This window comes from Pseudophryne corroboree, chromosome 1 (genome assembly GCF_028390025.1).
Source record: "Pseudophryne corroboree isolate aPseCor3 chromosome 1, aPseCor3.hap2, whole genome shotgun sequence".
NCBI lineage: Eukaryota > Metazoa > Chordata > Amphibia > Anura > Myobatrachidae > Pseudophryne > Pseudophryne corroboree.
In genome coordinates, this window is record NC_086444.1 from 873,785,318 (window position 1) to 873,810,540 (window position 25,223).

Here is a 25,223-nt window from a genome sequence, read left to right on the forward strand (position 1 = left end):
TCTCTCTCCTGTCTTCTGGAAAAGGGAATCTGTGTGGCCTTACTGTAGGTCTCACTGTGTTGTAGATCTTGGTACTCTCACTGATGAAGGGTGGGATTTTATACTGGGTTCTCCTTGGGGTGCCATGGGATATGCCAGGTTTCAGCAGATTCAGCTATATATTTTGCATAGGGTTTATTGAACCCCGTCTCAACTTTGTGAATTTGGTAGGTCTTCTTCTGACTTATGTCGTAAATGTTCTGCTCCCTCTACTAACTTCTGGCATCTTCTGTGGACATGTCCTAGGGTGGCCTCTTTTTGGGCTACGTTGGTTGCTTCTGTATGTACTACAGGTTTGACCTTGCCTTTACTAGCCCCACATTTTTGTATTTTTGGTCTCGATCTGGAGGACTCTCTCTCTGTTCCTTTGCGTCTTTATGTGAATAAACTTTTAATGTTGGCTAGTTTGTATTGCTCATACTTGGATGGCATCTGATCCCTCCTCTCTCTACTTCTGGATGTCACTGCCTCTCATGAGCGATTTATGTATCAGAAGAGAAAATGCCCCTCTAAGTTTGATAAAGTCTCGTTGTCGTGGTTAGACTCCTGTTATGCTTTTGCTGGTCCCTCCAATTACTTTACGCCGGGCCTCCGTGCGCTCACGCCTTTTTATATACAGTATACTTTCAGTGATAATGTTTGATTCTGTGACATTTCTCCTTGTCTGTTTCCGGTATATATTTTCATGTATGTACTGTTACCCTGCTATTTTATTATGCTAATGCATGCATATGCTCTTATACTCACTATTTTCTTTAATTGTTTTTTGTTAGTGTGGCTCTGTTGTGTGTTTGTTTTTTTCTTTGAACTTGTTTAAAACTTTGCAAAATCGATAAAAATACTTGACTAAAAAAAAAAGCAGCAGAGAAATTGTTTGACTTCTGCTGTTCCGCTTTGTGCTGTGGAGAAGTGCTCATAACATACAGTAGCTAACAATGGGGTCAGGGCACTTTGCAATTTAATGAAGACACAATAGGTTTGTTATGCATCTGAAGATGACATTATTCAGTGCAGCACAGGGCGGAAGTGCACCCTGTGCCAGCCTCACTCTCGAAACCCATGACATTATGCGTAGTGAGCAGGGCCGCCACCTCTAGGAAGTAGAGTACTACCCAGGGCATCCTGAGCATGCTCCAGAGAGATGCTGGATGCCTGCCTGGAACTTCCTATGGACTTCCAGGTACCCAATAAGCCCAATGCAGGTGCCAAGGGGCAGCAACAATGCCATCCCCCAGGGCTCTGCTCCCTGTGCATCTGGTCTGTGCTGGTCAACAGGTGGTTCTCAGGTCCCTCGTATTATGTTTGGACTCCAGGGCTCTCAATCTTATTAATTACCATAGTATACAGACTACGAGGCTTAGGAACAGCCCTAGCATGGGGCTGGAAGTCACTGAGAGGAGGAGCAGCTCTAGGGGACCCGTTATAATGTTGGTTGAGGATATGAGGGCATGGGGATGCAGAACATTGCTCATTTTATTTGTTTATGTATTTTATACACTGTTCGCCTTCTATAATATATACATAATAGTAACAATCCGGGAGAGTCAAATGCGCCTTCAGAAACTAGCCATCAATATTAAAGGGTAGAGCAGCAATGTTCTAGAAATAGACTTTACACTTTTGCTTTGTATATGTGGACGGTGATTACCCAATTCTTCAGTGGGTGTTAATTTACAGGATACATTTTTTATAAACTTTAAAAAAAAAAGTATATGAATTGAATAGCTGTAAATCTCTGAAAAATGATTTACCCATGTATACTACAAAATAAAATTAGATCTATATTTAGATCTGTGTATTGGCCAATACACAGGTGCTCCATTTGCAAGTAATTATGTGAGCAAGTGAGCAGCGCTCTGCTCCATTCTCTCACCCATACAAGCAGTATGATTTTCGTGTTTAGCAACAAGCACTGTCTGCGACTTCCCACTCATTGTGTAGATTGAAACTCACCAGGTAATACTGGGATCTATCTGCATGGACAAGTGGTAATGTCCCAATGCAGTGTAGTGCTCCGTTTCCTGGACCCGCTCTCCACCCCCTCCCTCCCACTCTCCACCCCTTCCCTCCCACTCTCCACCCCTTTCTTCCTACTCTCTGCCCCCTCCCTTCTGCTCTCTGCGCTCAGTGGCGCACCCAGGGGGGGTTTCCGAGTACCCAGAAACCCCCCTCCACTAAAAAAAAAAAATTTTTTTTTTTTTAAGCTGCATGAGTATTATTAATGACTGTCTAGCGTCCTCTGCAGCCTGCTGTCTTCCTGGTGGCACTTGCAAGTGCAATAAAAGTTTACTTTATTTTAATTATAGTACATAAACATAGAAACATAGAAACATAGAATTTGACGGCAGATAAGAACCACTTGGCCCATCTAGTCTGCCCCTTTTTTATTTTATCCTTTAGGCAATCTCAACCCTTTTTTAACCTTAATTCTTTGTAAGGATATTCATATGCCTGTCCCAAGCATGTTTAAATTGCCCTACAGTCTTAGCCTCTACCACCTCTGATGGGAGGCTATTCCACTTATCCACTACCCTTTCTGTGAAGTAATTTTTCCTTAAATTTCCCCTGAACCTCCCCCCCTCCAGTCTCAATGTATGCCCTCAATGTATGCCTATATGCATACATATATACACATGTATATACATACATACATACATGCATACATACATACATATAAACACACACACACACACACACACACACACACACACACACACACACACACACACACACATGATATATATGTGTACTGTATGTGTGTGTACATATATATATATTTATATATGTATGCTTGTTTAATATGCTATGTATATGTGTATATGTATGTGTGTGTGTATGTATATATATATATATGTATATATATATATATATAGATATATGTGTATATATATATATATATATATATATATATATACACACACACACAGACACACTAGTTTTACGGACCCAGCATATACTGGGTCACCTCAGTCCCCACCCCCGTGATTGGCTCCGCCCAGTTCTGGAAACCCCCCCATGCAAATCCTGCGTTTGCCACTGGCGCTGAAGCCTTCACTTGTCTGCAGGCTGAGGGCAGAAAAAACGCTGCCTGGTAAAATAACTCTATCACTCACTGTATGGAAAGGCAAACAGCAGCAGAAATTAACCAAATAGTAACGCAAGCATCAACAAGAAGAGGCGCTGTACTGTGCATGTTTTTTTTTTTTGTTAAATAGAGCCTATATTTAAAATGGTATAATTGGGCTATAGGTTGTATGGATTTCTTTAGCTTCAAGTACTTCTCACTTTTTACAGTCCTGCAATAAAATATTGCAATCCTAGATAATAGTTCTTTCCCTAGTACCATCACTAATAAGTGTTGGCTGCCTATATCTTAGACTCAGAGCCAGATTCCAGTGACATATTTCTAGGATTATTTTATTATATACTCAGTTTATCCATACATTACTACTTTTGAAAGATGGTAGAAGGCAGTTGAATGGCAATGTTAGGTGAAGGCTGGGAGCTCTGTGCTGTGATTGGTGGCTGCCTTTGCATTACTCAGTGGAGGAGCCTCTCAGTACCATATAAGTGATACCATCCTGTGGCCTGTTCTCTATTCTGATTTGTTTTGCTTGGCTGGGCAGCCCTTGTATATACACAGCTGGGGAGCTTGTTTTGTCTTCCAGAACAAGTCCAGACTCAAAGACATTCTCCAGAGTTTAGTAAAGTTTTTTAAAATCTCTCCCTACTAGGGGCTGCTTATACCACAGCTAGCAAGATATCTAGAACGTGTGTGTAGCTGTGCAAATCAATAGAACAGTGTTATTATTAGTAAATCTGTATACATTCTATTATTCCTTTGTGTACAGTAATATGTTGTTTGTGCCATTTAGTCTGTATGTACAGGTCAGAGCACTGCTTCCACTGTGCAGCTGTGCATGTGTGTATCAGAGCTCACCCTTTCTGTGCCCCAGCATATGATGTCATTGTAAGGGAATATCTGTCGCCATACTGTACGGAGAAACAGCAATCTAACCTAATCCAGAAGCAAATTGCTGTAAAGCCAGAATTCTTTTTGTTCCCCAATGAGATTTGTAAAATAATGTCGTTACTGAAAATATGAAGAGCAGCAATGACTTAAGAAAATGCCTCTAAAATAAGCTGAATGATGACAATTCAGTAAATCACTATATAACTAGTACTGTAACACCAGGCACACTTAAATAAAACACAGAGTTTGTTTATAACTCTATCTTATACCTATTGTCCAATTATACACATCTTTTAGTTTCTGTAGTGGAATGTGTTTTGGCAAATGCAGTAAAAGGCAGTAGGAGTGTAGCAAGTTTGGTGAGATGAGAAAGACATACTTCAGACCACTGACTAATCAATTTCCTGAGTGCCGGAATTCCAGTCAGAAGGTCAGCTGGTGGTGTCCACATGGCTTCCTATGGGGGCTTTTTATAAACAGTCGTTTCTCAGCCGTGCTGATGACAAAAACACACCACTGCTCTGCGTAGGGGTTGTGGTTATGGAAGGACGGGATATAAATGTTAACATAAGTGTTTGTGAAAACACTACAAAAACATCTACATGCATATTGTATGTACCACAAGCTTTACTTGGTCTGTCCTCAATTTTCTGACTTACTATAAATTGACATCTATGGCATCCTTACATTGCAGATTTCTTCTCTTCAAAAGAGAACTTGTAATATAAACCTTTTCAACGCATAATATTTGCAATGTGCTGTTCCCAATTTGTGATAAGGATGTGGGAAGGTGCAGAGAACAGTGATACGTTGTGACTCTGTGTAATAGGACCACAATAAAATGGTAAAAGCTAATAAGTGATTAGTTGCTATGGGTTTCAGCACCGTTGTTTCTCACACCATTATAGATATATAAATATAGCTTTGTGTCTGTTTATTGTGAAAACATGCAAATCGACAAGCTAGGGGTATTGCCCATGGACCACCATTCAAATGAGGGAACATCAGTATTACTGGTGCATAGAAACATAGAAACATAGAATTTGACGGCAGATAAGAACCACTTGGCCCATCTAGTCTGCCCATTTTTTTTTATCCTTTAGGTAATCGCAACCCTTTTTGAACCTTAATTCTTTGTAAGGATATTCATATGCCTATCCCAAGCATGTTTAAATTGCTCTACAGTATTAGCCTCTACCACCTCTAATGGGAGGCTATTCCACTTATCCACTACCCTTTCTGTGAAATAATTTTTCCTTAAATTTCCCCTGAACCTGCTTCCCTCCAGTTTCAGTGTATGTCCTCGAGTTCTAATACTTCTCTTCCTTTGAAAAATGTTTCCCTCCTGAACTTTGTTAAAACCTTTGGTATATTTGAAAGTTTCTATCATGTCTCCCCTTTCCTTTCTCTCCTCCATACTATACATGTTAAGATCTTTTAGCCTTTCCGGGTAAGTTTTGTGATGTAGGCCATGCACCATTTTAGTTGCCCTTCTTTGTACCCTCTCTAATGTATTTATATCCTTCTGGAGATATGGTCTCCAGAACTGGACACAGTATTCCAGATGAGGCCGCACCAATGACCTATACAGTGGCATTATTACTTCTCTTTTCCTGCTACTGATTCCTCTCCCTATGCAACCAAACATCTGACTTGCCTTTCTCATTGCTTTGTTGCATTGCTTTCCTGCCTTTAAGTCACTAGAAATAGTGACTCCTAAATCCCTTTCCTCCTCAGTAGTTTCCATTATAGTACCCTTGATACTATATTTAGCCTTTGGGTTTTTGAGACCCAAGTGCATGATTTTGTATTTTTTAGCACTAAACTGTAGTTGCCATGTTCTTGACCATTTTTCAAGCCTAGCTAGGTCATCAATCATTTGTTTTACCCCTCCTGGTGTGTCTACCCTGTTGCATATCTTTGTATCATCTGCAAAAAGGCATACTTTCCCTTCAATACCATTTGCAATGTCACCAACAAAGATATTAAAGAGAACTGGTCCGAAGTACAGATCCCTGGGGTACTCCACTGGTAACATTTCCCTCCATAGATTGCACTCCATTTACTACAACTGTCTGTTTCCTATCCTGCAACCAGGTTCTTATCCATTTAACTATTCTATAATCCACCCCCATACTTTCAAGTTTATTTAGCAGTCTGTGATGTGGGACAGTGTCAAATGCCTTACTAAAGTCTAGATATGCTACATCTACAGCTCCCTCTTGATCTATTATTTTCATCACAGAGTAAAAAAAGTCAATAAGATTTGTTTGGCATGATCTCCCACCAGTAAATCCATGCTGTTTTGGATCCTGTAAGTGGTTTGATTTAAGATATTCCACAACTCTTTCTTTTAGTAGTTTTTCCATTACTTTCCCTACTACTGATGTAAGGCTTACTGGTCTGTAGTTACTTCCTTCTTCCTTGCTTCCACTTTTGTACAATGGAACTACATTTGCTCTTTTCCAGTCCTCTGGAATGGCACCTGCATCTACTGCTATCCCATGTTTTCTCCAAGCTGAGTAATCTATACAGCTGAAAGACTAGTCTATATAGACTCCTATCGACAAAATGATGTCACATGACTGCTAGACATTGGCCATAAGCACTGAATCATAGCCATTGAGAAATATGACATGAAATATGTGATTTCCAATAAATATACAGTATTAGGCTCAAATGTAGACATCTGAGAATATAATATGGTACCTGTAATTTTCTTTTTTTTTTCTTTTTTTCTTTTTGTCGTGTTTTTTACAAAACAGTAAGGGGTCAATGTATAAAATTATGAAGTACCTAAAATGTAAAGCAATTCTCTATTTTGTGTGGACTTTGGGGCTATCGTAGCACACTGTCTATGCATCAATGGGTTAATACTCCAGCCTTAACTTATCTTCCCCCAAATCTATTTATATGGTGTAAAGCTTGGCTCCTTGCCGCAAACTAACGCCATCTCAGGTCGGGGTTAGCTTACTTCTTACACAGAACTCCAAAAGATGCTCTAGGTAAAAGTTGATATTCGCATGTGCGGATATTTGCTAGTGCATGCACATTAACATTAGTGCTATGCGGGGCATCGCTGCAGCCCTATTCTGCAGTCTTCGCCTGCCAAGGAAACCCTCCTTTACCACAGAGGAGCAGGAAGTTTGCATAGGATGGCCGAACTATATTAAATAGCGGTGATATAGCTGTGAAATACCAACACTTACTAGCATTCAATGATAAACAGACCCTTTACCTCAGCTACGGAATCCTTTTCCGCACATTTTTCTACCAAGAGTAGCTCGTTTGAATATGAATGTTTGTTTTAATATGAATGTTTTTTTCTGTTTTGTCTTTTGAGTGCAACCTTATTGTTAAAGCTCCAGCCACAGCTTAACCAGCTGTGTCTGTTTCTCACTATAACCCAGTGGTTCCCCAACTTTTTTGAATCACGGTGCCCTCAGGGCCGGCAACAGAAATCTTGGGGCCCGGTACAGTAATATCTCTGCCCCCCCCCCCCCCCGGCCTTGGTCCGTTGCTAGCAACACCTAGAACATCAGCCGCTACTACCACAACCAGTCCTCCTCCCATCCTCCCCTCTCCCCGACCATCGGCTTCCGCTGCCACTTATAGAGGTTTACCTGTACAACTGCACATACAGATGCATCAATACACATGTTCTTATACATATAAAAATACACCAATACACAGAGATACACCAATATACATATACACACAGAGATACACCAATATACATATACACATAGAGATACACCATTACACATACAGATACACCACTATACATATATCTACATATACATACAAATTCACATGTACAAGTGTAGTGTTTGATGTCTTCATCTGGGACAAATCGCACATTGTCAATTTTGTATACTGCACTAGCTTTGTATTAGAATAGGAGTTACTGGCAAGTACAGGCTACTGTACTGCTGTAGTCAGGGAGCAGGACAGATGGGAGAGCTGCTGGAAGCTGTATTGGGCCTTCTGCTGCTGCTACCACCATCCAGAACCTCAGCTGCTGCAACAACAACCTACCCCACTTCCCCTCCGCGGGAGCAGCTCATCTTCTATTCTTCAGGTCACTGGCTGCAGCCTGCACGCCTTCATCATTCTAGTCGGCTCCTCTCTCTGAGGCTGAGCGTGTAGCCGGCCGCCACTCTGTCTGTCTCCTCCTCTTGCTCTCCGCTCTGTTTTGTGCAGCGCTGCCTGTGCCTGCGTGTGATGTCACACATCACACGCAGGCACAGGCAGCGCTGCACAAAACAGAGCGGAGAGCAAGAGGAGGAGACAGACAGAGTGGCACCCGGCAGCTGTCCGGAATCCAATCGCTGACTGTTTGCCGGGCCAGGAAGTAAAAATATATTAATCAAAGAGCCGCAGGGCCGGTAAATCCACTACTTATGCACCAATACTATCAGCCGCACTGTAACAGCCCGCAGCCATTCTTACTGCCCAGAACCTTGGGGCCCCTCTCAATGCTGGGGCCCGGTACGGGTGTCCCCTTTGACCCCCCCCTGTCGCCGGGCCTGGGTGCCCTAGAGTATCAGAATTGTTTTCACGGCACCCCAAGGCCAAAAGTTTTCTTTTTATTGAGAATTTGGAAAAGATATATTAAATTAAGTAAATTGTGTTCAGATGTCATCCTTAGGTTCAGTTATGTGGTTAAGGACAGGCTTCTGTTTGTCCACATATATTAAGATTGGCAGCCACCAACACTGGTTTTGCCTATTACATTGACCATAAATAATGTGAATTGGTCCTGGACCACCAATATAAGGCACCCCTGCAAGTGTCCCAAGGCATCCCAAGGGTACCATGGCACACAGTTTGGGAACCACTGCTATAACTCCTATGTGGTTTTCCCTCCATAGTGTGAACCGTCCCGCTGTCTGGCTTGGTGCTAGTTTCCACTTTAGCAGGGAAAACCCACATTCTTTTGCCTCCTGTTTAATTAGACTACACCCTAACAGCTGGAAACTGAATGGGTGGTCTTCAGGTTGCCGGCGGCTGGGCTCCCGACGACCACCATACTGGCGCCGGAATCCCGACCGCCGGCATACCGACAGCTTTTCTCCCTCTTGGGGGTCCACAACCCCCTGGAGGGAGAATAGATAGCATGGCGTGCGTGGCGCAAGGGGCTCATTTGCACTCGCCCAGCTGTCGGTATGCCGGCAGTCAGGATTCTGGCACCGGTATGCTGGCCGCCGGGAACCCGACCGCTGGCATCACATACTACACCCAACTGAATCATATGAATAAATGAATGTCATTTTGTAATGTGCAGTACAACTGTACCTGCGTAAGGTAGATGGCCACCCGAAACATTGTGCACTGGTACTCCCTTTGTTTACATAAAATGGCTCCTATGAGCGTATAATAATATTTCATTCCAGCTTAATGGCATGTGGCCTTATTCGGAGATATTCGCTGGTCAAATGCTACATTCTAAATAATACAAAGTCAAAACACTACGGCAGCTCACAAAAAGCTCATACAAAAGGTATTTCTGGGGTCCCAATAATAAAACCAAAGCACTGACATATTTCCTGGGTAAATATTTTCTTTTATTATCAATGCTATTTAAACATGATTAATCCTTTAAAATGAAAGGGAAACGCTTCTTTCCTTTCATATCAGATGGCATAAAGAAAATAAATCCTACTTATAAACTGTATATAGTTTCAGTTGTAAATTCATAGATAAAAGTTTATAGTAAAACTTAAAAAGGTGTATAGTAAAAAAAAAAAAACTAAGATAATAAACATCTTGTCAGTTCTGATCAGTTGAAAGTTTTCAGAATTTCCTCTGTTAAAGTATTCTCTGTTATTAAGAACTTTGGTGCTACAGGTTGAGTATCCCATATCCAATTATTCTGATATAAGGAATATTCCGAAATATAGAATTTTTTGAGTGAGACTGAGATAGTGAAACTTTTGTTTTCTGATGGCTCAATGTACACAAACTTTGTTTAATACACAAAGTTATTAAAAATGTTATATTAAATGACCTACAGGCTGTGTGTATAAGGTGTATATGAAACATAAATTAATTGTGTGAGTGTACACACACTTTGTTTAAAGTTATTAAAAATATTGTATAAAATTACCTTCAGGCTGTGTGTATAAGGTGTATATGTAACATAAATGCATTCTGTGCTTAGACTTGGGTCCCATCCAGAGCCGGATTAAGGGGGGGGCCCGGGGGATACGTACCCCGGGCCCCCCTTTCCAAAGGGCCCCCTTCCACACCGCAGATCGGATCTCTCTTCCGATCCGATCTGCGGTGCTGTGCTCCCCGGCTCCCGTCCTCACTGCAGCAGCAGCTGCGCACAGACAGGACAGCTGAGCTGAGCGACGGCTCAGCTGTCCAATAATGTATCAATGAAACAGCCTGCGTGCCCAGCCAATGACTAAGCGGCAGGCTGCTTCATTCATACTTTATTGGACAGCTGAGCCGTCGCTCAGCTCAGCTGTCCTGTCTGTGCGCCCGCTGCTGCAGAGGGGACGGGAGTGCAGGGCACATACATCTACAACATTCCTGAAAGGTCTAAGTACCTGCTACTGGCATGTATTCCAGGCGAGTTATTGTTCAGTAATCCACCTCCCCTCCTCCCGTACCAGCATATCATGTCCGCGCCTGTGGTTAAATAAACCAGATGCAAACACGGATTGGTTCCAATCTGTTCCCAAGCCCGGCACTAATCACTCATAAGGGGCAAATTTAGAAGTAGCCTCACCAATTAACGTGCAATACCTAAAGTGTTAATCCACCCGGTGTCCTATGTCCCATTACATTGCAGAGAGCTAAGATGTATCATGAGGAAAAGGGACTTCTTTTCTTGCATCATTCTAGAATGAGATGAGAATGGACGGGATTGGCTTGCAGTGTTCTAGGTAACAGAAATGCTTTAATGAATAAAGCGCCACAGACAATGATAGGAAGAGATTAGAGCAGGTCAAGCTTGGTGGATAATAACTGTATAATAATGTCCCTCTCAGTAACTGCAATCTGTGTGTTCCTGAGATATGTATAATTCACAATACACTCCTGTGGAAAGTCATGATAGTTCTAACTTTTCCTGCTCGGAGGTGGACATTTTTGATTGTGAAGTATAGCGCTCTACCTCCCAACATACCCTACTCCAGTCCCCCCATACAATACACCCCATAACCCTCTACCCCTGCCACACACCCTATTCCCCCACATACACCCCATAATCCTTTACACCCCACAGCCTAGTCCCCGTGTTCACCCCACATACACCCAAATTCTCTAACCCCACCACACATCCTACTCCCACTGTCTCCCACATTCACACCCCATAAACTCCCTCCTAACCCCCCGCACCTGGGAAGGGACCTCCTCTGGGATATACAGTGGAGGGACGGGGACCAAAGGGGTGTCAGGTACAGGAGGCACAGGGGAGTGGGTATGTGAGGCTGACAAGGGGCATGGTATACAGCCGGCTCTAGGCGTGTGTTGTACCCCACTAGTCCCTGCGAGGCCCTGGGTGTGTGTGTGTGTGTGTGTGTATATATATATATATATATATATATATTCTGCCTTCTCTATTAGGGGCCCCACTCTCTTAAGTGCCCCGGGCCCCCCATGGTCTTAATCCGGCTCTGGTCCCATCGCCATGATATCTCATTATGGTATGCAATTATTCCAAAATACAGAAAAATCCGACATCCAAAATACTTCTTCTCCCAAGCATTTTGGATAAGGGATCCTCATCCTGTATTACATTCCCTCACCAATATAGCTATTTTCTGATAAGCCTGGCTTACAAATGGTGTATTGCTGTGAACATATTATGTATAGGACAAGGTCCGAGGCCAAAGGCAAACAGGACACGCATTGCAGCAGTATGATTAAAATAGAAAATAATGAGCAGGGTTGAATAAAGGACACCATGTAATATAAAGTACACTATGAAAAATGAGAAAATAAATAATGCAGTATCTTATCTGACACTACTTTGGCAATCATCATGTTATATCAAAGGATAGGACAAAAAATGAACACAGGGACCTGTACTTGCAATATCTCAATGAGTAATAAGGATCTAAAATTATGACTTGGTTATAAAAGGCAAATCTAATTCATGTTCTCCAGTGCCAGATACATTTTTGAGTCTCATAAAAGCTCCATCTGGAGTTTTTTCTTTAATTTTTTTTTTCTAAATGAAACATGTCCGTGTTCCAATGTTATGTATTTATTCTGAGCAAAGTCTAGTGAAAAGTATTTTAGGCCTATAATGTATTGTATATTATACACTGTATTGTATATTATTGTATATATATACACGTCAGTGGTTGAACATCTATTGCAAATGTATTACTGCTGATCATTCTGTTTGCAATGGAAATAGTTCTAATTTCAAGACAATTAAAAAAGCAGAACAATTACAAATCAGATTCAGTCAATGATCTGGCTGTGATTTCAAAAGCAAATTGATTTGGCTTATTCACAGTAAAAAGTTTGATATTTAATAATAATAGGGCAATCTGACAACTCCATCTACAAAGCAATAGTGATCACCAACAATGGTGTATTACACTGCTGCTGTGCAATTATATCCCATAGGAGCTGGTCACGCAATGATGAAGGCAAGATCATTTGCGTACCCGGGCAATAGTAAATATCAGTCCCAGGCTGCCCAGAGCAGCGCTGGCTTTCCTGAGGGCAGGCCTCCTAACCACCAGCTTAGATGTTACCAGCGTTGTGCAATGTCAGATGCAGAAAACATTTTTTATATATTAGAGATGAGCGGTTCGGAAGACCTTAAATCCGAACTGCTCAGAATTTAAGGGATCAGGGTGAAATCCGAACCTGGCTCGGGTTTTCCCACCATGCTGGGATTTCAAATCAAGGCGGAATGGCATCATCCCAGGATCGGATTCTTGCGTATTTTGGATTCCATATAAGGGAGCCACGGCCGGGACTAAGCACACGACACTCCAGTCACGCTGCTATATTCTGCACTCTGCTCATCATGTCTTTAGTACTTCTTTACATTGTTTTCTATTATAGTGAATGTTCTATTGTATTTGCTGCAGTCTCTTTTCTTCATAATACGTTGAAGAATATAGAGGTGGGAGGTATTACACAATAAAAAGGTGCAGGGGCAGAGAGGTAGGAGGCAGTATTGATTGTAATGGCAGGCACTATTTTGGCTCTATTTAATAGTGACAGGTAGTTGTCAATTAAGACACAGGCAGGAGGCACGTGATTCAGAATCCTGTTGCACAGAGAGGCAAGAGGCACCACCTCTAAGACGTGATTAGAAGGTGACATAGGCAGGCAGGACCAGGAACAGCAGGCTCCATACATCGAGGCATGAAGCACTACCTCAGAGACATGAGTAGGGGGCGACACAGGCAGGGTGGGTCAGGAGATAGAAACAGTAAGCGGTTACCCATTGTCTTTGAAAGGCACCCCACATGGAGCAGGGCCCTGCAATGAAGGTTTTTTTAATACAGTTATTTATTAAGTTTGGACACCCCATTCTGTTAGGCCATGCCCCCATGCCAAAACTGGGGCCCCACGTGACTCTCTACAGCCCTGCACCTGCCTACCTTTTCTGCACGTCTCTGATCAAAACTCACCAATTTTCCAGCAGTGTAGACTGCTGCACCTTTGTATAATGCCCCCCACATATACTGTGTGTAAATCTTTCTTTGGTACTAGCAGGTGCGTCCTCAGTTATTTACCTCACTGCACATCCCTGAACTGGGGATCTATTGGGTAAATGTATTACCCGTCGTTATGGGGGAGAAGCGGTAACAGCGCACGTTTTATATATGCACTATACCACTTCTCCCCATGTATGAAGGCAGCGGTGTCTGCTGGGTGACAGGGGCGCTATTAGTGAGATCCCGCGCAGGCGCACTGGAGTCGGCCAGGACAGGGAGACACAGCGTTTCAGCACTGAGCTGAAGCGCTGTGTGGTCGGGGGACATTGCCGGAAAGGAGCACTTTCGCTCCCCGGTTTCGCCAGATAAGATGCTAATTCATCTTGTCGATATCCCTTCCTTCTCTGCCTCGTTAATGAGGCAAAGCAGGAAGTGTTATAGCAGCACGATCCATGCAACTATAATACATTTACCCATATGTTAAAGTTTACCACAAATTGGTCAAGCCAAATGTCAGAATCCCAGTGGACTCCATTATTGGATTTTGCTTCACTGCCCAAATTACCTGAGAAATCACTACATGTGACCACCTTATCCCAGGTATTCCAGATAATAGATCTCACTGCTGTATAAATATTTAGTATAAAGTTAATTTAACACATTCTATATATTTACAAACGCAAGGTCATGCATCTCCTGTAGCTCAATAGCTTCACACATTTATGCAATTGCTAATTATATAATTGGTACATTTTGATATCAGACTGCATGAAATATACTGTGCAAGTACTGTACATTGCTACCACTCATGTGACCAATTGTGTGTAGTAGTAGCAGCAGGAGCACTTTGCCGTTACTCATAATTGCCTCACTGATCTGGGCAGCATGAGAGAACCAGAGTACTAATTCAGACCTGATTGCTGCTGTGCATTTTCGCACAGCAGCCGATCAGGTTTGAACTGCGCATGTGCCGGCGCCACAGTGCGCCGGCGCATGCCAAACAGCCAACTTTATTGACAGACAGAGGCGGTCGCTGAGCAGGAGGGGGCAGACCGGTGGCGTTTGGGCGCGGTCCGGACAATGCAGGCGTACCCGGACTGGGGTGGGGGGCGTGTGTCTCACTGTGGCCCCCACAACAACGAGTAGCTCCTGCTGTGCGATGCTTTTGTACTTGTGCGGGGGGGGGGGGGGGGGGGCGGTCCTGACGTATGGGGCGGGCTAGCTCTGTGCTGGGCGTCCCCCCGCATGTCAGTGTGACTGATGGTAGATGTGCTAAATTTAGCACATCTACGATCAGGTCTGAATTAGGCCCCAGGTGCAGAACACACCTGTGGAACCGATAGTGCTAATAAGAAATAGAAAAGTAAAATACATGCATGTATGAGTTTTTATCTGTTTGGTGTGATGTATGGGTGATAATGAAACCAAAGCTATATCTCCTTGCTTTTATGTGTGATTGCCTGCTATAATTTATATATAATATATTTAGAAGATGCATTTGTGTAAAAGTTAATAAGGGCCCTCATTCCGAGTTGTTCGCTCGGTAAAAATCTTCGCATCGCAGCGATTTTCCGCTTAATGCGCATGCGCAATGTTCGCACTGCGACTGCGCCAAGTAAATTTGCTATGCACTTAGTAATATTACTCACGGCTTTTTCATCGTTCTGGCGATCGTAATGTGATTGACAGGAAATGGGTGTTACTGGGCGGAAACAGGCCGTTTTATGGGCGTGTGGGAAAAAACGCTACCGTTTCCGGAAAAAACGCAGGAGTGGCCGGAGAAACGGAGGAGTGTCTGGGCGAACGCTGGGTGTGTTTGTGACGTCAAACCAGGAACGACAAGCACTGAAATGATCGCAGATGCCGAGTAAGTCTGGAGCTACTCAGAAACTGCTACGAGGTGTGTAATCGCAATATTGCGAATACATCGTTCGCAATTTTAAGATGCTAAGATTCACTCCCAGTAGGCGGCGGCTTAGCATGAGCAAATCTGCTAAAATCCGCTTGCGAGCGAACAACTCGGAATGACCTCCAAGGTGTATTTCTCTATAAGGTAGGTATCTTACCTCTTTCACATTGTGGTCCAGTAAAGCCGTAAACACAGGCGCATCTGTTGGGTCCAATGCAGCGTCCTCCATTCTGACACCCGTTTTCACAGACCGCTTTAGGAAAAAAGTGAAGAAGCTATTATAGTAATTCTGCACACTGATATCCATAAACATCAAAACATACATCAAATGGCAGTAAGAAATGTTGTGCAGCACATTCAAATAATATTGTGCAAAAATAATATGGCAATGGCCTCTATTATATTTATTTCATTTAGATTATATTTTTTCATTTAAACTTATGCAGATTCTTTTTAAGACTCAATTTCACAAGCCTTGCAGCCTGAAATACACAGGTTTCCTCATTATTACTAATACACCATGGGGGTAATTCCAAGTTGATCGCAGCAGGATTTTTGTTAGCAGTTGGGCAATACCATGTGCACTGCAGGGGAGGCAGATATAACATGTGCAGAGAGAGTTAGATTTGGGTGGGTTATTTTGTTTCTGTGCAGGGTAAATACTGGCTGCTTTATTTTTACACTGCAAATTAGATTGCAGATTGAACACACCCCACCCAAATCTAACTCTCTCTGCACATGTTAAATCTGCCTCCCCTGCAGTGGACATGGTTTTGCCCAACTGCTAACAAAAATCCTGCTGCGATCAACTTGGAATTACCCCCCATATACAGTAGCACTTGTCTTGGGGTCTGATTCAGGGATGGACCCTAGTGCCACCTCTGCTGTGAATGAGTATGCTACAGGTGTGCAAGAATATGCAAATGTCACACCCATCGGGATACATACTGAGATGCCCATCTGGCGATTGTGTACAAGGACTCAGCATCGAATGTAGATCAGTCATTATCGGAGTTCTGAATAACCCTATGGACACTCAGAAAGGCAACTGAAACAGACACTGAAGCCATTGTGTCCTTGTATGGGATCGCAGTCTGTAACACGCCCCCAAAACAGCCGGAACATGCCTGCGTTTGAGCCACCACTCCCCTGTTACCTCTCATAAGCGCTCCCTTACTGTCAATAACACTGCAGCCAAATCCTCATTATGCCTGGCAATGGTTACGCAAGTAGATGCATACTATACACCCATATGCACGTGCAGACCACCGATATTCGCTCAACTGCAAAAAATATCAGGTTTGTGTCCATATCAGAATCAGGCCCTTAGTGCAGATGTAAGCGGCTTTCTATTAATTCAACATACATGAAGACCCAATGGATCACTCACAATTATTGAGAGTCCTGTATTGGGTATAATAAATGCTGGGGAACACTGCAGTAAATCAGGGCATATAATGGATATAAAGGGATTTTAGTAGACTGATATACATTAGTGCGTTAAACTGTATGATTAAGCACATGTAAAGTGTAACTGGGGAAGAGTAATTACATGATTTCCATGTCTAGGTACCGACTTATCATATAGCCATTCTGTCAGGCAACACTAGCAAATGTCCTAATCTGTCTGAATGTGGGAAATCAAACTTTTGTGGAGAGTTTATGGCCATGGGAAATTGGTATGGAAATTTTCCCAGCCCTTCCCGCATTCTGGTCATGAGAATTTTCTCTCTTTCCTATTATTTTGTGGTACTTTCTAACAAATGGTTTCCTTTCTATAAGTATTCCAAGCTTGACAACACCCCAGATAAAATGCCAAGATGAACCTAGAAGAGTGCAGTGACTAAAACAGACTTGGATAGCATGAGAGCATGAGGATGCAGACTAATTAGACGTCTGAAACTGGCTGTTATCCACAATGACCATGTTCAATCCCCCATAGCATCATATGTCTAGCCAAGGACCGGCTGTTAACAAATATGGTGTAAAACACATGAATTATGCTACAGAAACCGAGAATGTCTGTTTATATAAGCTCTCACGGTATGGAAATATGAGACGTATATCATGAGTACTGAGGAATGTGCAGTGATCCAGGGACCTAGACGCAGGTGCATAAACAATGAATCGTTAGGCTACATTGTACCTTATGTTATACACTAAAGACATTTTTTGTTGCCAGATGATAAAATTCCTTATTCAAAATGTCCCATTATTATTAGATTGTGAAGAACAAATCTACACCCCTACTATACACAGTATAAAATCATACACTGTATACAAATAATGGTACTTTCTGCTGCAAACTGCAATTTTCTACTCTACGCAACTGTGAATATCAGCAGGGGAAGCTGCTGCCCACAAATGAAAAAAAGACACCCTCCGTTGCAAACTCAACTAATTTGCAATTTGCATACTCATACACAGCCTATATACAAGAGCACTAAACATCGACTGCTCACGTAAGTCTATGGCAGCGCAGGCTAGACGCGGCAGTAGTCACGCAGATGCTATGTTTATACACGCAGAAACTCACAGCTGATGTCAGACACATGCCCCGTAAATGGCCATGACATGCCTGCGTTTTTACAACCACTTCCCGCTGACGCCATGTTACCACTCCATCTGAAGATGGCACTAGATACTGTACCTGGACCACACTTTGGAATACTTTGCATCCCCTGTAGATGCATTCAGGGGATCCTTAATATCTACAGATACTCCCTTCTTTCCATTAGACTGTTGGCAATCTGACACATTTTTATTCTGTAGTCTTCCGCTGAATGAGCTAATGTACTGCACTAATACACTGCATATATGGAGAAACAAAAGCCTCTTTATTTTAAAGACAGGTAAGAAAGAAAAATGTCTGGCACGTTACTTCCATTTTCAAAAGTTACCCAAAGCTACATTGTGAATGTCAAGTCCCGGAAAATATTATAACGACCTATCCAAACTTCTTTTCCCATTATACCACCTCAAGGATGACATTTAAGCTAAATAAGCAAACGTAATTAGAATTAGCTACATGTACAAACCCTACAAAAAGAAATCAACATGGGTTTGGAATTGATAAGTTAGCCACTACATTGTCATCGAGGGAGTCAGTGGGCAGCCATAATAACTGTAGCTCACGGTATTGAGGTTGTGAACCAAATCACTAAACAAGCAGATCTGTTCAGCTCGGTCACTTATGTCTACATATATTCAGTAACATGGCTTAGCGGCTGAGTTGGAGGGAATACTGCTACTGGATTCCTATCTGGAGAACACGTGTTACATGTGGGACATCACACACCTGGTTTAGGGTTGCGAGTGTCGCAGTTAGTGCAGGGCTCCTCCCCACCTCTAGCCAGAGGCATGGAGGCAATGGTTGTATCTAGCTGGCCCATAGAATTTAAAGAAATAAGCAGTGTTCCCAAGATATGTAAGATTTTGGCCAGGAAATGTACATTTGAAAAAGTAATCTCTCTGAGTAATTTAACAAAAAAGGTGGTCCTTTCCTGAAAATGAACATTCCTTATCAATCACCACATATTGTGGAGATATTTATCAAAGATCTCTTGACAGATCAGCAGCTCTGACAACAGGCTTGCGTGAGAAGCTTGTGGCAACAATATGACTAGGCGATCCGTCCGCCTAGTCATGCTGGGAGTGCACAGAGACGCTCCCATTCAGAGTGTCTCTGTCTGGGCGCGCGGACGAAGACGCTCTCCATTCAAGTGAATGGGGTACGTCTCTGTCGTGGGGCATGCATGCCCAGGCGGACAGGGACGCTCTAGGCGATAGACACTCTAGTCACAGACGGAGCCATGATAGCGTGGCTCCATCTGTACTTTATGGGCTGCACGCTGCCTATGTCAAATGTAGGAGGTGGCCATAATACTGTGACTCGACCGTGTACTGAACATACTGTATATGCTTACAAAATCTAAAATGCATTGTAGTACTAAACAACATGACTAGGCGATCCGTCCGTCTAGTCATGCTGGGAGTGCACAGAGACGCTCCCATTCAGAGTGTCTCTGTCTGGGCGCGCGGACGAAGACGCTCTCCATTCAAGTGAATGGGGTACGTCTCTGTCGTGGGGCATGCATGCCCAGGCGGACAGGGACGCTCTAGGCGATAGACACTCTAGTCACAGACGGAGCCATGACTAGCGTGGCTCCATCTGTACTTTATGGGCTGCACGCTGCCTATGTCAAATGTAGGAGGTGGCCATAATACTGTGACTCGACCGTGTACTGAACATACTGTATATGCTTACAAAATCTAAAATGCATTGTAGTACTAAACAACATGACTAGGCGATCCGTCCGTCTAGTCATGCTGGGAGTGCACAGAGACGCTCCCATTCAGAGTGTCTCTGTCTGGAGATATTTATCAAAGATCTCTTGACAGATCAGCAGCTCTGACAACAGGCTTGCGTGAGAAGCTTGTGGCAACAACATGATATCATTATATTCACTATCATGTCACTGCCTTTTGTGACACTGCCGGTGAAGAATAAATAGTATCATTATAGCCTACGCTATAACTTTACTGCTGGGTCTGGACCCAACATGTATAATGAGAATGCATATTTATATAGCCACACATGCCCATTACATAAGCTGGTATCCAACCCAGCAGAAATGCACGAGTACACACTGCCAAGCAGTGCTCTTCTTTCTGGCCTGAGTGGCGGGGCCGGCACAGAGAGGAAAACTGCCCTGCTACAGGGTAGCTCAGGTGAATTGCTTACCCTATCCAAGAGATTATGATACATACAGATGTGTCCTTATACATCTTTGCTGCCTCTCTTAGCACACCAGACATTATGAGACTCTGCGTCTTTTTGACAAAAGGGTGTCTTATTTGCAACTTGATACAGCTAATACACACTAGGAGACTGTGCTGATTAATTTGATATGTAACACTTATATATCTTGCGCGCGACTAATGGCGGGATGTAGACTTATAAGTGATTGCCCTTCTAAAAAAATGTCTGAGATCGGCCGGCATCTCGCACCTGCAGCGATCTTGGACACCATTGCGTCCCACCCTAAGTCTCTGAATCTGCATACGAACTGCTACGATGCAGCAGCTTGGGCTTTTTTCCATACAAAGATCTGTAGGGCTTCATAAGCAGACTCAGTTGCACAAAGATATACAAGTGCTGCATATCAGATGAATCAGCACAGTCCCCTGGTGGTAATGCATTTTCAGCAAAAAAAAGATGCCCATCGCTAGTGAATTTGTATGGGACCTGTCAGTTCACTCGCGACAGTCATCTCCCGCTGCGTGACGTATTGAGGATAGATGAGGACACACCTGTATGTGGCAACAACAAATTATTGATGGTAAATACTATATCGCCGCTAAAAGAAAAGAAAACCAGCATTTGGTTGTAAAAGAGACGTGTACTGCAAAAATTAATTTATTGTTCCAAAGTGAATCCCTTCCTGTCATAAGTGTATGATGCATAAGTAAAGTGTAAATTATTTTAGTACTACAATGCATTTTAGATTTTGTATGCATATACAGTATGTTCAGTACACGGTCGAGTCACAGTATTATGACCACCTCCTACATTTGACATAGGCAGCGTGCAGCCCATAAAGTACAGATGGAGCCACGCTAGTCATGGCTCCGTCTGTGACTAGAGTGTCTATCGTCTAGAGCGTCCCTGTCCGCCTGGGCATGCACGCCCCACGACGGAGACGTACCCCATTCACTTGAATGGAGAGCATCTTTGTCCGCGCGCCCGGACAGAGACACTCTGAATGGGAGCGTCTCTGTGCACTCCCAGCATGACTAGGCGGACGGATCACCTAGTCACGCCGGGAGTGCTCGTTTGTGATGGAGCCACCTCAGATGAGCACGTCTCCATCTGTGTGTCACATGTTGAGTGCTGGCTTGGTGAGTATATAAGGTGTGTGATAGGCCGTCTGCACACATATCACTCGCTGTCACAGGTAAAATGGGTGATTTATCCGAGCTGCAAAAAGGGGTGATTATCAGTTTTCGGGCCAAGGATGGCAGTATTTCTGAAACAGTGCAGTTTGTGAACTGTTCACGTGCTGCTGTGGTGAAGGTGTATCGTGACTGGACAAATGGCACCATTGCCAATAACCGGCGTAGAAACTGCGGAGCACCACGTGCCATTGATGTGAGAGGTGAATGTCAGCTACAAAGGTGCGTGAGGGCCGACCAACACATTACAGTGGAGCAGCTCACCGTCAAAAGGAACCTGAAGGCTACCTGTGTCTAAAATGACAGTTCAGCCCCCCTAGCTGCTGTCTGAGCTGCACAGGGCGGTTACTCTGGCTGTTAGCTGTTGGTCATAATAATGTGACTCATCCATTTATATCGCTTATAATTTATAGTACATTATTATCCCATATGTATAACCTTTAAATAAGAAAATAGAGAGAACAGCAGCAGTATTCATTACAGAAGAAAACATAAAAGAGCAGAGCGCAGAAAAATAATAACAATGGAGGGAAATTAAAGATTAAGGCTAGTATATAAAACAATTTGAGTGCATAGATATACGGTATTCGCTACTACAGATTTTAAAAATTAGTTCTGCATTTTGAATATTGGAATATACTCTATATACTTACGTTGTCCACAGTGAGTCCCAGTGTATCCCTTCTGACAGGAACATGAATCGTCACTACAGGTCCCTCCATTCATGCAACGCACATTACAATTCATAACTGAGAAATAAATAAAAAATATGAGAGGATTACACAGAGTATTAGAGCAATATATGGGAATAGGCAGAATACAAAAAAATTATAGTGTTCCTTCCCGGGCACAAATACAACAAAAGAAAATGCTCCTAAAGAGACACATTGGGGGAGATTCAAATGTTTGAAAAGTCAGTTGGGAGTCTGTTTTTTCCTATCTAATAGACCGGAAACAACAGACACCCAGCCAACTTTTCAAACATTTGAATTCCACCCATAGGGTGGTATTCAAGTGATATATCACGCCCAATCTCCTTTCTAAAGTGATACCCGTTATTGCGCATATCGCTCCCACACTAATCAGGTTTAGCTGCATAAAAGGACGGGGGTAGCGAGCTGAAGTGATTTACACCACGCCCGTCAGCAGAAACAGAACGAGTGTGGAAGAGGGTGAAAAGATTTGAATACTGCCAATTGATACATATTGAGACATCTGCACATTCACTTAAAAATAACAAATTACTACAGGTTGAGTATCCCATATCCAAATATTCCGAAATACGGAATATTCCGAAATACGGACTTTTTTAAGTGAGACTGAGATAGTGAAACCTTTGTTTTTTGATGGCTCAATGTACACAAACTTTGTTTAATACTCAAAGTTATTAAAAATATTGGCCCTCATTCCGAGTTGATCGGTCGCAAGGCGAATTTAGCAGAGTTACACACGCTTAGTCTACGCCTACTGGGAGTGTATCTTAGCATCTTAAAAGTGCGAACGAAGTTTACGCAATATTGCGAACAAAAAAAACTTAGCAGTTTTAGAGTAGCTCCAGACTTACTCTGCCTGTGCGATCAGTTCAGTGCTTGTCGTTCCTGGTTTGACGTCACAAACACTCCCAGCGTTCGCCCAGACACTCCCCCGTTTCTCCGGCCACTCCTGCGTTTTTTCCGGAAACGGTAGCGTTTTCAGCCACACGCCCATAAAACGCTGTGTTTCCGCCCAGTAACACCCATTTCCTGTCAATCACACTACGTTCGCCGGTGCGAACAAAAAGCCGTGAGTAAAAATCCTTTCTTCATAGCAAAATTACTTAGCGCAGTCGCAGTGCGAACATTGCGCATGCGCTCTAAGCTGATTTTCACTGCGATGCGAAAAAAAAGAACGAGCGAACGACTCGGAATGAGGGCCCTTGTATTAAATGACCTTCAGGCTGTGTGCATAAGGTGTATTGTGTGAATGTACACACACTTTGTTTAATGCACAAAGTTATAAAAAATATTGGCTAAAATTACATTCAGGCTGTGTGTATAAGGTGTATATGTGACATAAATGCATTCTGTGCTTAGATTTAGGTCCCATCATCATAATATCTCATTATGGTATGCAATTATTCCAAAATACGGAAAAATCCGATATCCAAAATTCCTCTGGTCCCGAGCATTTTGGATAAGGGATACTCAACCTGTACAATATACCAACTTACATTTGCAGTGCATGATAGAGTAGGGAACCCATTCTAAACCTCTAAGGCGGTAAATAAGATAGCTTGCGGCCATAAGGAATGGGCAGGAGTCTGTCAGTGACCATAGGAGGCTTCTATAAGCTCTCACAGGCTTGAATATTAGAACTTTTTTTTAAGAAGGAAAAATGACAGCCAGCATGTGTGGTTCAGAAAAATATATACTATAGACAGGTATTTAGAGGCTTTTGGTGTACACTGTAATGACTCTTGTATTTTTTACATGTTTGCAATTGCATACAAGTAGTAAAACAATGGGAGAAATTGCTTGCAACTACCATCTGCAACCGACAAAATTCTGTTCTAGCCCCTCAGCACATCAGCCAGAGTCAGACTGGCCCACAGGGGAACAGGGGAAACCAGCGGTGGGCCCCACTTCCTGTGGGCCCTCCCCTAGGGAACAGGTACCAGACTTTATCCAGGCGCACTTGAATTATGCATTATACATATGTTACATACATTATACTTTACAAGAATATGGTTTATTATATATTTACCATTGGGCACAGAAAATTTACTCTTTAATGGTTAGCCAAACCTCTGTGGTGGCTGGCAATGCCCCCACTTGAGCCTGGCCACACCCTTAAGCATGGGCCCCTACAACAGCATTCCCCCGGTGGGCCCTTCATGCCCCAGTCCGACACTGACATCAGCTCACATGTCCCACATCCTTTACATTCATTTCTATGGGCCTAATTCAAGGTTGATTGCAAAACAACATTTTTCTCTAATGGGCAAAACCATGTGCACTGCAGGTGGGGCAGATATAACATGTGCAGAGAGAGTTAGATTTGGGTGTAGTGTGTTCAAACTGAAATCTAAATTGTAGTTTAAAAATAAAGCAGCCAGTATACTATTTACCCTGCACAGAAACAAAATAACCCAAATCTAACTCTCTCTGTACATGTTATACCTGCCCCACCTGCACTGCACATGGTTTTGCCTATTGGAGGGAAAATAAATAAATAAATAAGATTATATATAAATTATATATATGTATATATTTAGTATTGCAGAGTGCGGCACTCCTGGCCTTTCAATAAGGCTCAGTACCAGCCTGGTAAGTAATCAACGTTTCAATTTTATGGAAAAAATTGTCATCAGGATATCCTGATGACAATTTTTTCCATAAGATTGAAACGTTGATTACTTACCAGGCTGGTTCTGAGCCTAATTGAACAGCCGGGAGTACGGATGGTGTAATGGCTAGCATTACTGCCTCACTTCACTGAGGCCATGGGTTCGATTCCCACCATGGCCCTAACTGTGGGGAGTTTGTATATTCTCCCCGTGCTTGCGTGGGTTTCCTCCGGGTACTCTGGTTTTCTCCCACAATCCAAAAATATACTGGTAGGTTAATTGGCTCCCAACAATATTAACCCTAGTGTGAATGTGTGTGCATGTATATGTGGTAGGGAATCTAGATTGTAAGCTCCACTGGGGCAGGGACTGATGTAAATG

At 42.9% G+C, this 25,223-nt stretch overlaps 1 protein-coding gene across 1 annotated transcript in view; it reads right to left on the reverse strand.

The window, feature by feature from the left end:
• LOC134914642 (fibrillin-2-like) overlaps nucleotides 1–25,223 on the reverse strand; it is a 253,243-nt gene that overhangs the window by 98,940 nt on the left and 129,080 nt on the right. Inside the window, exons 5-6 of the mRNA XM_063920063.1 lie at nucleotides 22,171–22,266; nucleotides 15,720–15,815 (exon numbers count right to left, since the gene is read on the reverse strand). Of these exons, the coding sequence (XP_063776133.1) occupies nucleotides 15,720–15,815; nucleotides 22,171–22,266 (192 nt within the window). The remainder of the gene's footprint in view (nucleotides 1–15,719; nucleotides 15,816–22,170; nucleotides 22,267–25,223) is intronic.